The following is a 15,323-nucleotide window of genomic DNA, read 5'->3' as shown; positions in this document are numbered from 1 at the left end:
ATCGACTCTAGGATGATTGCTTATTTTGTTGGGATATCATAAATTTCTTACTTGAGGATGGGCGTTACTATTAATGTGTAATCCTAATAGGATTATAATTAAGTCAAATATAGTTTACTCAACATTTATTTACTCACTTATTTGTTTGACTTTACTTTATGTCATTGATCTTTCAATCGAATTTTTGCTTGAAAATGTTGTTAATGGTCATTGGAGAAGCAATTGATTTGAAATAAAGAGATCCTAGAAGACAAAGACTATTTCAATGTCGGCTTTCTCTGTATTTATTAGTCGACCAATTATATAATTATGTGACAAATATAAGGGATAAGTACATAAAAGTATCATGTAGTTTTATCATTTGATAACTTTTAGTATTTGATTTTTTTTTCACATAAAAAAAGACATGTGGTTATAAATCGTGATAAAGAAAGGTATCTTACTCTTAAAAAGTCTTGATTTGCAAGAATCCAGCCATCTTTACACCGGTTGGCCATTATTATCAATGTTGTCTGTATTTGATAATATGAGTTTGGAGCTTAACAACTCCTAATTCTAATATTTGACTGACTTTTCTTGCTAAACCCGTCTCTGATCTTCTCTACTGTTTTGGCTGCTTTCTTTCATATGGGTGTAAGGTTCCTAATGTTCTAACTCATAAAGTCTAGTAGCTCTTTTTGAATTCCTTTATGCAGTAAGTTCGCAAGCGAGTGATCAAGCTTTATAATTATCCTCTTCCTTTCCAAGGGCTAATTCAATCTATGAGTCTGTTACAGCCATGGATCTCCTTTCAGAAAAGGACAAGCCTATGCAACCGATTTAAGAAGTTATTAATCCAATGCTATTGATTTAATAGTCAAACAATGACATTTTGAGTTGTTAAGCTCTAAACTAATATTATAAAATACGAGAAATATGATAATAATGGTTGATCGGAGTAAAAATGGCTAAATCCTTGCCAATCGAGACTTTTAATAATGAAATACTTTTTTTCATGATTTGTAACCACGTGCTTCTTTTTATCTAAAAAAGCCCACATACTTAAAGTTGTCAATCTATGAAATACAAGGTACTTTTATATATTTATCCCTAAACATATTATTAATATTAATTATTAATCAATAAAAGAAAGATCTATGAAATATATAAAATGCAAGTAAATGGATGATACTATGCTAAAACATTTAGGACAAATTTTTGTTACCTCTTAAGGATTGCCATAATATACAAGTCCAACCCTACATTTTCAAAAGTGAATTAATATCCTCATGGCGGTTGTTTTCATCAAACATTACCCCCTTTGTCTATTTTTTTCAATTACTCAATTTGGCCAAAGGACTTAATTGATAAAAAAAATTCAATTTTATCCTTAAACTAATTATTAGTGTCAAACTCGTCTAAAATTAAAAAATTTATCAAATTAAGGACATGATTGAAAGGTTCTAATATTAGAGATTACTAATTAATAGCTTGGACAAAAAGAAGAAATTACTTATTTGTCAATAAACAATAGTTAAAAGATTTTAATTACTTTGGGCAGCAGTTTCGTATGTGTACCCAAGTGTCTATAGCAATTACAGCACTACAATAGTTTTTAACCTAATAGGAAACATGCTAATTAGTCATAGAGACTAGCGCGGAGATAGGGAGTCGCCACCCAAATAATTTCCTAGAACACTTTTACTTATTGAATGGCATTTCTCGATTCTATAAGGAAGCTTCGCCACATCTAGAGATGGATCCGGAAGCCAACTTTCTTATTTGTGTATTCTTATTTTTAATTTTTTATTTAATAGGCTATTTTCTATAAATACAATAATTATATTTGGGTTCTTTACACAAATACCCCTTTTTCCAGCATCTATTACATTTTTACCTCATACGAAAAAATCTTACAAAAATACGCTTTCCAAAGAAACAAAATTATAAAAATATGCTCAAATTATTACCTACCTAAAATAGAAGATTTCAGCTACTCAAACAAAAGATGTGAAAAGATTTTAGCTACTCACACAAATCCAAACTTGTACTCCTTCCTTCTTTCACTCAATAAACTTCCAAACAATAAGAACTAAAGCTGTAACAATATTCACTCAACAAGAAAACATCCATCTTCAACCTTTAACACCAAATCTTCTTCTTCCTTTCTTCACTACATTAACTTTGAAAAACCAAGAAGAATACCTGCAACAACACAATCAGCGTGAAAAAAGGTTAGAGTCCATCAAATTTCTGTAAAAGCTAGATCTAAAAAGAAGACAAACTGCTCCTACTCCCATTTCATTGACAGCACTGCTACAACACAGATATGAAAAATCCACAATATATAGATCTGAATGTTCAAGAACAAAAACTTAAAAGTAATTATTTTCAAATAAAACACTCAAAAAAATAACAAATATATAGATTTAATTTATTATATATAGAGAGAAAAAATAATATTGTAAAACATTGTATAATGTTTATAAAAAAAAATTAAGAAAAATGAGAAAAAAATTGTGACTTGTTATTTGTTTATTAGGTGTAGATATTAAGTTAATAACTTGTTTATTAAATATTTAAAATATTTAAGGCCTATGTCTATGTTTCCAATTTTTATTAGCAATCAAGTAATCAAATATTTGCCATATATCCAAAATAAGCAAAAAAAAAGAAGAAGTAAATCTAGCTAATATAATCTTTCATACAACTAATAAACTTAAAAAATAACTATTTTAGGTTACAAAGTACACAAATCACCAAAAGGGTAAAAAATTCATAAATTAAGGCAAAAATCCATGAATAGCCGATTGATAATGTCACTGAGCCGATCGGCTCTAGTCTCTTGCTTAGATTGGTCTTGCACGATTACTAGTCCTCCTTTACCTAGAAGTTGATTTATATGCATAGAACATATTAGACATAATTAATATATAAAAACAATACAAAATAAAAAGACATAAAAATTGAATTAAAAAGCCAGAACATATAAAATTACCAAAAGAAAAAGAAAAACTTATAGAAGACAGAAACTTTTCATTGAAAATTTCTAAAATTGTTGATGTGATCTTGAAATCAGATCTAATCATACAAACATATGGATTATCATAATGGCAAAACAAATCTAATATGCTAACCTACTCATATAGTTCATCAGATTCAAAATCCAATATGCATAAACATTACAAAAACATATTAGATTATTAAAATCCTAGATCTGAACACACAAATCACATAAAAAACTTAAAATCAATCATGAATCAACCCTAACATATTTCTTATAACATAAAATTAAAGAAAGGAGTAGAGGATGCTAATAATACTAAATTTGAAAACCCACAGGTTGTCACCATATTGTGCTGATCCTCTAGTCTTTAGTAATGATGAGGAGGTGGAATCAAATATTAGATATAAATCAGGTGCTTTTAGGGTTTGTTTTGGTGTTTGATTTGTGAAAAGGGTTTATTGTTTTTGAAATGGGTTTTCTGTCACTTCGCCAAAGTTGCCTAAAGTAGAGTTGTTAGTTATTGTCTCTTTCTTTTAATTCATATCGACTGCTAAAAAAATGCTGTGATAATTATTAACAATAGCTAACCCTAAACCTGGAGCATTGCTTTCTATTTATAGCAGTAGGATTTAGAAAACCCTAGGAAATCAGATAAAATTAATATTTAAAAAAATTCATTTTGATTTATCAAATGTTTAGTTTGATAAATATTAAAATAAAATCTTTTTTAATTCAAATAATTATCGATAATATCTTCTAGAAGATACTTTTTGGCATTTTAAATTCAATAAATACATAAAACGACGTTGAAAACAAAATATAGGCCAATTGGGATTGTGTAGAGTTGATCGACTCTCTATACAGCCCATTCGGCTGTATGTAGAGTCGATTGGTTCGAGAGTCAAAAGTTATAAAAATTCTTATAATTCAGTCCTTGTTCTTTCAAAAACTGCAATTTCATTCCTCAAACTTAATTTTTTTGTCAATTTAGTCCAAGTTAATTTGAAAAAATAATTTGATTCAATTACTCATAACCCTAATTGAGACTCGCTCGTCCTCAATCTCCAGAAACTCGGGAAAGACAGTAAATTTCATCATTAAATTTTCTATAATTTCCTCGATATCTTAATTCAGAAAATGAGTGTTGACAATTATCTCTCTATCTTTTTATATCTTTTCTACTATCAAAATAATTTCTACTATTGAAATATTTACTTTTTTACGAAAAAGAAAATCAATTTTGCTATTGAAATATTTACAAGTTCCCACCTCATTAAATAAGTAATATCCAGTATTCCCTATTTCTTTGTCTTCTTCAGAATCTTCTTCTATGTCTTCCCCGTAATTAGATTCATCTTTTAATTTTCCTTCATCAACCTTATCATTAGAAGTATCTTTCTTTTCTATAGTATTTTGATCTTTAGTTTTTTGATCCTCTAGTTAATCTGCATTTAACAATTCAGATTTGGTAGATTTAGCTTTCACAACAAGCCCAATAATCTTCAATAGTTTAGTAGATGATTTCCTCTCCCTATCTTTCTCTTCTATTTCCTCCCTACAAACCTAATATGCTGATTTCTTTTCATTACCAATTAATGTGCAGTTTCCACAAATAAGAGATGGCATATAAGCGAGTAGGTAATTGGGTGAAGGACGAACGATGCCTGCAATGGCAAAAAGAAAGACCTGCTACCATTAGTTGAGTGGTGTTTGGTACTAGCAAGCGGCGACAATGACAATTAAAAGCTAGTGAGGGGCATGGCTAATAGTAAAGAGAGAGGTATGAGGGTTGTGATTCTCAGTAGGGTTTCTGTCCATCTAAGTATTTCCAAACGAACCCGATTAAAAGACACATACCCGAATCCATCCTAAATCCGGTAGAAATATTCACATGATATTTGAATCTGATAAAAACCCATCCAAATTAAATAACTATTAAATATATTTATAAATATTTAAATGGATAATAGGCACCCTACCCGTTTATATAAATATTTTGGTAATTAAATGAGTACATGTTTACCAAACTCATTTACAATAATTAAATTCTAAATATATATTAACAAAAATTAATATAAAAAATATAAAATATAAACTAATCAAATTTAAATAGTTAATATTAAATATTAAATATATTAATATAATCTAAGCATAAGTTTAATAAAATTTTAAATAATATTCTAAACAATAGAAATTAAATAAGATGTATTAAAATTAAACATACTCGGGTTCATATAACGAATACATGCAGGTTCAAATCCAAATCCGACACGGGTAGTAAAATCAAATTTTAAATCCGTCCTAAAACCGTCCTATTATTATCTGAATCCGTCCTATTAGAGTCTAGTCGGATCGAATACCCAAAAATATATGTCCAACTATCATCTCTAGTGAGAAGGAAGAAGGAAATAGAGTATTTTGTAATGAACTTTGAGAAATTAAGTTAATTCTTGAATTTCCTCTAGAAATAAAGAGGAAAATAAACTATGAGGTTTGATACTGATAATAAGTTTAAAGATTAAATTAGTTTTTTTTTATTAATTAAATCTTTTGATCGAATTAATTAATAAAAAAATAGACAGAGAGAATTAACGGGTGACAGAAATAAACGTCAAAAAAAATATAAATTCACTTTTAGAAATACAAAATTTTGAATTTTTAAATTATAGCAATTCCAAAAAAGATAATAGTAATTTTTTTTAAATATTTAAACTGCTATATATACTTTACAATTGTATAACAAAAAGATCTGAGAGTATGCTAGTCGTACGATTTTTTTTTTCTATAAAAGAATTATTCATTTTTATGATTGACACGTGAGAAAGGAATTAGTTGATTCAGAAAGCATAGATTTTTCGTCTCTAAACAAGTATTTTTTGCATCCAAACATCGCCAAATGGATAAAGATTCTAAACTTGTGTTTCAACGCATGCTTTCATTCTCATACAGCGCATGGAATAGCACATATAAGTGTGGCAAAATGACAACCATAAAATATTCATATTTTAATATATATAACTAAATTGAAATTCTTTTCATATATATATATATATATATATATATATATATATATATATATATATCATAATTTCTGTTAAAGTTTTTTTCTTTGTCTCAAGAACGCACAAATATTTATAAAAAATATTTTTAAAAATCTTATATTTAAAATTTAACTTCAGAAGTTCGAGCCATTTAATAATAATTATATCTACTGAATTTGGTTAGTATTTTTTCTAATTATTATATGATAATAATGATTTCGGTTTACATATTCATATTATAATATTATATTAATATTAGTAAATAAGAGAATAAATAAATGGTATTATTTAAAAAAGAAAAAGATAAAAATTAACTAAATGGCACGTTCGGTTCAGTAGAAGGGGGAAAATTGAAAAGGGTTTTCGTAACAAATTGATTCGTGGCATAATGGCAGTATTTGGTGGGAGATGATTAGGTGTAACAACAAATGTCTAAATTTGAGGTAAGAGACATGGAAAAGTATGGGTACATGTAAAGTAACACTCTTTCCACGAGTTTTGAAGCCACCGCGGTTTGTTCAATGTATGCCGCTTTTATTTTATGGACGCGGATGTTGATGATATTTAAAAATATTTATATTATAATAAATTATCAATTTGTCCACTCAATTTATATTTAAAAGTTAAATTTATTTATCTAAATTTTTGATAAATAATAGATGTAATTTAAATTTTTAATAAATAATTATTTAGAATTATATAAAGAATCAAATAATATTTATTGTATTAAATTTATTATTTATTTTATCAATTTACTGATATAAATTAAACGCTTATTTACTAATATAATTAAAAATTAATTTAATTAATTATTAAAGAGTTGAAATTCAATTTATTTAATAATTATTATTTTTGTGTTAATTAAATTTAAATTCTGAATTTTAGTAAATATGCTATTTTATAATGTATTACTAAATATAGTAGTGTAAATTAATAAAATATATTATTTGTAATTTTTCTATAATTTATTAAAATCTAAAATTTAATGTCAATTTATTTTTGAAAAAATTTTAAATTGAACATATTTAGTATTTAATATAAGTTTATGAGACTATTTATTAAAATATTTTAAATTAAATAAAATTTAAGATTATTTATTAAAAATTTAAATTAAATATATTTAATTAGTAACAATAAATTCATGAGATAAATTAACCTAAATTAAACATAATCAGTAAGATTTAAAATTATTTTAACTTTAATTAACAATTGATTTTATTATTTTTATTATAAAATTATTTTAAGATGTTTTTATTAATTTCAGAACTGATTTGATTCTTTATTTAATTAGATAATATTTTTTAAAAAAATTATAAAAATTTATATCATATATGAATAGTTTTTTATAATATAATAATTACATAAATATAATATGTATAATTATAATTTTTCTTAGCTCGTAGTTAAATAATATTTTGATTGATCAATATTTAAATTTGGATTTTTATTTTCAAAATAATCAAAATATATATTTTCAATAATAAGTATAATTAAGTTAACTGAAATTGGTTAAATCATTCTTAATTATTTGAGTTATTTATATTGATTTTATGTAATATTATATATTACAATAAAATAAGTTATATTTTAATAGTTATTCTATATATCAAAAATAATAATTAATAAAATCTATTAAATAGTTTAAATTATTAACTACGACCACTTACTATAGTAATATTAATAAGTCAAATTAAATAGATATATGTATGATTTTATATATTTATTTAGATTTATATAAATATATATTTTATTATTAATTATTTAATTTTTATAATATTTTGAAAACAACATTAGCATGGGTCCTTCAGAATCAAAGTGTATAGTTCAATTATTTATATCCTATATCCATGCATGCTGATTTTTTATTTTCTTCTCTTTTTTAATTTGCTTAGGAGCCCACAAAATTATATACTCTTTCTTCATATGATATATTTCATGTTGGCACATTTTCGTTCTTTAAACAATTATAGAATATTCAAGCATCGAATCCATTTTATTTATATATAAATAAGGGTGAAATGTAATTTTTTTATATATAAACAAGCTTTTAAGTTATATATTTCTTTTAATTATAATTCATATTTCTTCTATATTATAAGGGATATTTACAAAAATTAAATTTCCAAAAGACGTTCCAATTCATCTTTTTTCATTAAAATGATTTAAAAGCTATATTCTCTCTTTTTTAAAAAAAAAATTTAAGAATAGAAAAAATAGTCCTTAAGTGACTTTTAAATATATTATATATTTTTTTATTTTTATAATAAAAAGTCAATTATAAAGTAAAATAGAGACTATACACATGTTAAGACAAATTAAAATAGAAACTTAATTGTTTATAATTTAATAGAGAGGTGTATAAGGAGTATTGTAGGAGATGTTCTAAGATATTCTCTAATTTATTTTTATTTTCTAAAATAATTCTCTTTTTTCCTAAATTTAAAGGAAAAAAATGAATGTTAAGAATATTCTATTATATTTTTTATATTTTTTTATATTTTTAAGAGTTATATTATTTTTTTATTCACTTTTTTAACTTCTTATAGAAATTAGTAAGGAGAGAAGTATGACTTTTAAAATAACTAAAAAATAATATAATATATTTAATAGTCATTTTTTTCTTTTTTAGATTTAGAAAGAAAAAATATTACTCTTAAATTATTTTAGAAAAAAAATGAAAAGGTATTCTAAAAGCTTAATTTATACTCTCTATAAAAGCATGACTTAAAAATTTCTTGAGAATGTTCTAATAATTTATAATTCAATATATTATAAATTATTTTGCTAATTAAATAATAATTTAATTCTCAAAAAAATGAATAATTAATTTAATCTAAAGTCTAATATCTAAAAATTAGAAAAGTTATAATATAAATTTAATCAAACATGGTGTATTTTCAAAAAATAATTTTGTTGTCAGAATTAATTAACTCGATTTTTTCAATTAGCTTTAACAATTCTAACTATCTTCATTAATGTTTATTAGATGATTATTATTTATATCTATATTTTATTATCTAGTTATTTTTAATACTGAAATATTTTTTTTATTTTTTATTTTATAATGTTATACTATAAAAAAATTTTCATTAGAATCTCGATTAAATAATTACTAATTAGATTTGGTTCTATACTATTTATCTCTTGAAATTTAATATAATATATAATTATTTTTATAGTTTATTTATTATATTAAAATCTGTTTGTCTAGTTTTAGTAAAAAAATCTATTTTCGAGTCTATATAAAATAATTTTTTAATTTTTTAATTATTTTAAAAAAATTTAAATATTATAAAAATATTTAAATTAATCAAACACTAAAATTTATATAAAAATATATATTATTTTAATAAAATTGTAACTTTAATAAGAACATTGATGAAATTATTTTTTATCAATTTAATTTTCTAGTTGTAATGATTTTTAAAATATGAAAAAATTTTATACAATAAATAAAATATAGATACAATTTATATTGCATAGATCGAACAAATAATATAAATTAAAATTTAATAACAATTTATTGGCAAACAATTTAGGAATAAATTGTTAATATAAAATTATAAAATAAAATAATAAAAAAATATATTTTTATAATTTTTGAGAATAGAATATAAGAGGTAAATATATTTTCTAATATTACTATCTATTATTTTTATTATTATTAGGAAGATAAAATATTAAAACAATTAAGTAATATTTTAAATAAATGGAAAGAATACACGTATACAGTGAACCGACGGAAAAGCAAATGAGGTGGCACACAGAAAGACCAGGTCAATTTGCCTCCTCATCATTATTATCTAGTCTCCATGGATGGCGATGGAAAAGGCCCCACCTAAGATACGCGGTTTGCAATGATTTTTCTTTGTTTAAAACAATATTTATTTTCACATTCTTATACCATTTAAAAAATGCTAATTCTACACGTGTATAAACCCAAAATATGTGTACACCACCCTTTTAGCCTCATAAATATTAATTAATAATAATGAAAGTATTGGTCCGAATAATAATAATTAATTAATTATTATTTTTTTCTCAATTTAAAAATTAAAAAATATACATAAATCAACTAATACAAAATAGTATAAATAATAATTCAAGATCAAATGAATGTTTCAAGATCTTTTCAATAGAAATTTTATTGTTTTAAAATATATTTTTTCTATAAATGCAATTCTTGAAACATGTCAATTGTATATTATTATTATTATTATTATATTTATAACTTAAAATTATAGATATATATTAGAATCATCATGTTTAGATGTCAAATTACTAGCATATGTTAAAATTCTTTTATACCTTAGCATATGTAAGAGATGGATTCAGAATATTCTAAAGTTCTTTAAAGAATAAAACATATAGCAACTATATATTATATTTCTAACTTTGACAATTACATGAATTATTATCATATGAAGAAAAGAGAATTGCAATGCTAGAAAGGAAGCAAAATCCTTTTAAAAGGAAAAGAAAAGAAAGAAAAAAGAAAGGAAGCAAAATGGGGTTTACCTTAAACCCAATAAAAAGTATTTGAAGACAAATTCTTACAATTTTTATTTTTATTTTTTACAGATAAATGCAAATCATGAAGCTGCTATTCTCTCAAAGTAGCCAAGCCTATTATCAGCCAACCTTAAATTATATGCAGATCTTTTGTACTCAAACCATGTAAATTCTTTGTACAAGCTTTCCTCTCCCTTCATAATTGAGGACAATGGAGCTATTTTCTCACTCAAAGGTGGTCCTCCAAAATATATCATGGAAACTCTGGATCTCATGCTGTTGGCTAAAACCCTATGCCTCACACTCCTAAACCTTCCATTGGTCAGCACCTGCAAAATATTTATCCACCAACCAAATCAACAAGATCTTTTTCTTTTTTCTTCCCTCTTAAACAGAATGAAAAGTACAATGAAAATATCAAGAATATCATGTTGGGATATCAACATTTTAAAAAAAAAATAAAACTTTGGTAAATGAGAATGGTTAAAGGTACCTGCAATGAGTCCCCAACATTGATGAAAAAGGAGTTCTGGTCAGGTGGGACTGAAATCCAATTGCCATCTCCAAGAGAGATTTGCAGGCCAGAAGTGTTATTGGATCTCAACACAGAAATGATTTGTGGGTCTGTGTGCTCTCCAAACCCAATCACATTGTTAGCATTCAGCTCTTGAATCTCTTTATCTTGGCATGGAGGGTAGTGATTTAGCCTAAAAACAGAGTCACTCTGTTCATTCATCAAAAGTTTACTGAACACATTTCTCGGTTGTATTCTTAGACCATCAGCCATCATTTCAAGAATCTCACAGGCCATCCTTTTGACAGCTAATATATAATCATTCAAAATACACCTGCAATATATTATATGGAGAATGTCAGATAGATAATAAACACAAAATTCTACCGAAAAAAAAGAATCTGATTGGTTCTGTTTTATATTTCATACCTAAACTCATCTGGGTTGCAGCCCAAAACTGAAAAGAACTTCTTGGAAATGGATTCTTGATTGATAGTAAACAGCAAGTACTCAACCCAACCCACATCACCATTTTTTCCAATCCTTTTGTTGCCGTAACCAAAGGGATCGGGAGGCCCTGCTTTTTCCTTCTCAGAAAGTGGCAGTGAAAAGAACTTGACTGCTTTAGATTCAAGCTTGGAAATGAACTCCATGGGGACTCCATGGTTGACAACCTTAAAGAATCCAAATTCCTCACAGGCCTTAACAAGGAGGTGTTTAGAGTCTGGTTTTGCTAGGTCTATCGTTGGGATTCCAGAGAATAATGCGGTGGGTTTGGAGTTTCTTATACAGGACAACTGTTCAATTGCTGGTTTGGACAAGACCACCATTGTTGAGTTTCCTGGGGACCAAGTAATGGGATGTATTGTATTGGATTTGGGCAGTTGTCAAGACTTGGGGAGGATGGTTTTGAGCTGGGTATTGAGTATGAAGTGTGGTTTTTGGCTATTTATAGCGATGGAGAAAGAAAAAGATTGGGGGAGCATGAATCTTTCTTTTTTTTTTTTTCTTTTTTTTTTACTGTAGTTTGAAGTTTGAATGGAGCAGAGCATGTGAAATTGTAGGGGCATCATAATCTGTGAAAAAAGTGGTCTTTCTCCTCTAGAATTCTTAAGATTTTAAGATTAATAAGTGAGATTTTATTCGCTATTCCATTGACATGGACATGCCCCAAGCTTATCGCATTGAAAAGGAAATGGTCATGTTGAAACGACTCTTAATTTTGTATACTTATCCTTTCTTATGGTCTTCATCCGCCTATAATTCTCTATTTATATATTTTCACTAATTAATCATTAGAAAATATTTATTAATATTAAATAATTAAATACCTATAATAATTTAATATTATAATATAAAATACTTATATTTACGGGCTATTTATTTATTCATTGTTTTATATATATATATGAACAAAACAACCGTTCAATAAGAGATATCTAAATTTAAACTCATTTATATATTTTAAAATTCATTTAAAAATTTAACTTCACTACTTATATTCATCTAAAATCTAATTAGTACTATTCACATATTACTTGAATATGTTGAAATCCGATTATACTATATCTATACATTACTATTGAATAATAGATGTTCTACATGTTGAAATTTGTTTATATAAATTAAATTTCAGATAATAAAATTGGCACATGCTTAGTAATCTTGTCTCATATATAAAAATATTAATAAAACAAATATTATAATGAAATAAAAATATTAATTAGACAAAGAAAAAAATTATTAAAATCCAAACTAACTAAAAAAAATTAAAATATAAGTAAAATATAAATATGAAATGGGAATCTGCCATTCGTGAAATTTAAATTTGAAGTCTATCTCAACTAGTAATAGTAATAGATATAAAAAATTACTTCAAATCTACTTTTATATATTATATGTCTTTTTAAATCTGTTCTATTAAAATTGGATAGAATTAGATAATCACAATGATTCATTGTTATCCCTAGCCTTTTCTATCTTAAGCGAAGTCCTTTAGGTGTTACGAACCTTCATAAAATTGAATCACTATTTTTGAGTTGTCTTATTTTTATGGCTGCTTATTGTCTATTTCAATTGATAAATCGACATGCTGATTGGATATGGTTATCATAAAATTGATTAGATATAGCTTCTTATAAATTGATCACTCTTAGAAATAGAGAATTGATTGGGATTTTAGAGAAAGATTTAGAAAATTCTCTACTATTATAATTCCCTAAACTTAATGCTTGACCTAAGTGAGTTGGCTAGAGAAAAGATTCATTACTCTCCCATTAGGAAATAGGGGTTTAATCACTTGAGAAATGTATTTACCTAAATGAGAATAATGTCAATTCAACTCTTTAGTTTGATTTAATTGCTAATTGAGTCATGAAATGCATAATTAATTAGGGGGATTCAACACCAGAATAGAACTTTTTTCTCATTCAATCTTCTCATATACTTTAATCTTTATTTTAATTTAGATAATTTTTAATTTCAATATTCCAAACAATAATTTAATTGCTAAATATTAGTCAAAGTCTAAAAGTTATATCCATAATTAGTCTCTAATGGAACAATAACTCGTATTTATTTACTGTATTACTTGATACGACCGGTACACTTTGTTGTGTGCATAGCGCGCATCAAATTTTTAACGTCATTACCGAGGACTATATTATGATCTTATTAGTAATCTGAAAGCTAGTGATTTAGCATTTTTAATTAATTTTTATTTGATTGTTCTTATTCTTTGTGGTTTTGTCCTCTAAAAGTACTTTTCCATGACTAGTGCTAGTTCTTCGAATCTACTTGCATACAATCCAGAGTTGGAAAGAGGTTTAAGGAAGAAGCGAAAGGATGAGAGGGATGAGTTTTAACTAGAATGGTGGTGGGTTTACAGGATCAACATATTAATAATCAAGGGATATTTTAGGACCCAAATCCAAGCGAGAAAAGGGATCATAATAGATAAGATGATGGAGATCATCTGAATTTCTCTTAGGAGAATCAGAATCACATAGACCTCCACAACTAGGATTCCGACAATAAAATCAACCACAACATTAGCAACAACAGGCTCCTCTTAAAAGAGTAATCTAGATAAAATGATGGAGAAGTTCATTTCAGATTTTGAAACTTGGTTTGAATCTACAGAAACTGCTCTTAGGAATCAACAAGCTTCAATTCATAATTTAGAAAAATAAGTAGGGCGGATTACAAAGCTTTTGAGTGAAAGACCCTAAAAAAGCTTGCCTAGAATTCAAGGTTATTACCTTGAGAAGTGGAAAATATTGAGAACTGAAGTGAAGGAAGTAGAAAAATAATATGATGTGGTTAAAGAGGAAGTTGAAGAAAAAAGGGTAAGAGGCTAAAGTGGAAGAAAAAGTAGAAGCATCAATAAAACCTACACCTATTGTGAATGAGTATCAACCGAGGGTGTCATATCCAACTTGTCTTGAGAAAGACAAATTGGATACACAATTTAGTAAGTTTCTTAAGTATTTTAAATAATTTCATATTAATATATCTTTTATGGAATATTGTATCTTATAGCTTTCATTAAACACAACAGCCAAGAAGAAGAATGACAGAAGGAAGGAGATAAGAAAATGGAGAATGCAGAAATGAGCTAAGGAAGGAAGAACTCTAGAGAAAAGAGGAAAATGATTGTAATATTATTTTTTGCTTTATCGATTATAATTCAATGAATATAAACAACTCTATTAACGTGTTGAGGCTGTTAGTTACATTATGTTACACAATACATGTCAGCAATATCTAACAATTATAGTCACAATTTTGTTAATCTCTAATCATTACACTATTTCTTAATCCAACTATTCTTACTAATAGTATTCCTTCTCGATCAATCAGTGACTAATATTATTCTAGCCATGCAATCCTTGGTCTACAATATCATTAGCTAACAACGGTCATAACATTACCCTCCCCTTCAAAAGAAGTCTTTCCTCAAGACTAAAGGTACTGAGCCTGAATAATAGAAAGTTCTTCCCATCTATTGTCTTGAGGAGTCGTGTTAAGCCAATGGATTAATAACTGCTTAATAAGAAGTTTCTTTTGATTGATGGTTCAAGTTGCTAATATTGCAAGGATTCCACCTTAAATTGACCATGAGGACTCAAAATAGGTAAAGTAGATTTAACCTGGTGCATAGGACCAAGTTTCTTTTTAAGTAAAGAAACATGAAAAACTGGGTGAATTAATAAATTAGGAGGAAGCTTAAGTTGATAAGCAACAACACCAATCTTTTTAAAAATCTCAA

At 25.9% G+C, this 15,323-nt stretch overlaps 1 protein-coding gene and 1 long non-coding RNA gene across 2 annotated transcripts; both read right to left on the bottom strand.

Annotated features, from left to right (window-relative positions):
• Positions 1-2,020: 2,020 nt before the first annotated feature.
• LOC125371136 lies at positions 2,021-3,551 on the bottom strand. The gene is made up of 2 exons (XR_007217411.1): positions 3,320-3,551; positions 2,021-2,865 (listed from the first exon to the last, which is right to left on the bottom strand). It is a non-coding gene; the product is annotated as an uncharacterized LOC125371136 (long non-coding RNA).
• A 6,842-nt stretch (positions 3,552-10,393) lies between these two features.
• LOC8286217 (gibberellin 2-beta-dioxygenase 1) lies at positions 10,394-12,247 on the bottom strand. Its single transcript, XM_048379617.1, has 3 exons — positions 11,483-12,247; positions 11,033-11,387; positions 10,394-10,868 (listed from the first exon to the last, which is right to left on the bottom strand). Exons 1-3 carry the CDS (start codon positions 11,881-11,883, stop codon positions 10,620-10,622), a joined length of 1,005 nt encoding a protein of 334 aa, XP_048235574.1. The 5' UTR covers positions 11,884-12,247; the 3' UTR covers positions 10,394-10,619.
• Positions 12,248-15,323: the final 3,076 nt, after the last annotated feature.

The sequence above is a fragment of the Ricinus communis genome, chromosome 9 (genome assembly GCF_019578655.1).
Source record: "Ricinus communis isolate WT05 ecotype wild-type chromosome 9, ASM1957865v1, whole genome shotgun sequence".
Taxonomy (NCBI): Eukaryota; Viridiplantae; Streptophyta; class Magnoliopsida; order Malpighiales; family Euphorbiaceae; genus Ricinus; species Ricinus communis.
The sequence above is the reverse complement of the archived record's forward strand: the minus strand, read 5'-3'. Positions and strand labels throughout refer to the sequence as shown.

Coding starts and splice junctions, on each gene's coding strand:
- LOC8286217 (XM_048379617.1), bottom strand. CDS start 11,883: ATGGTGGTCTTGTCCAAACCAGCAATTGAACAGTTGTCCTGTATAAGA. Junction 11,388..11,482: donor TGCAACCCAGATGAGTTTAG/GTATGAAATATA, acceptor AATATATTGCAG/GTGTATTTTGAATGATTATA. Junction 10,869..11,032: donor ATGTTGGGGACTCATTGCAG/GTACCTTTAACC, acceptor AATATTTTGCAG/GTGCTGACCAATGGAAGGTT.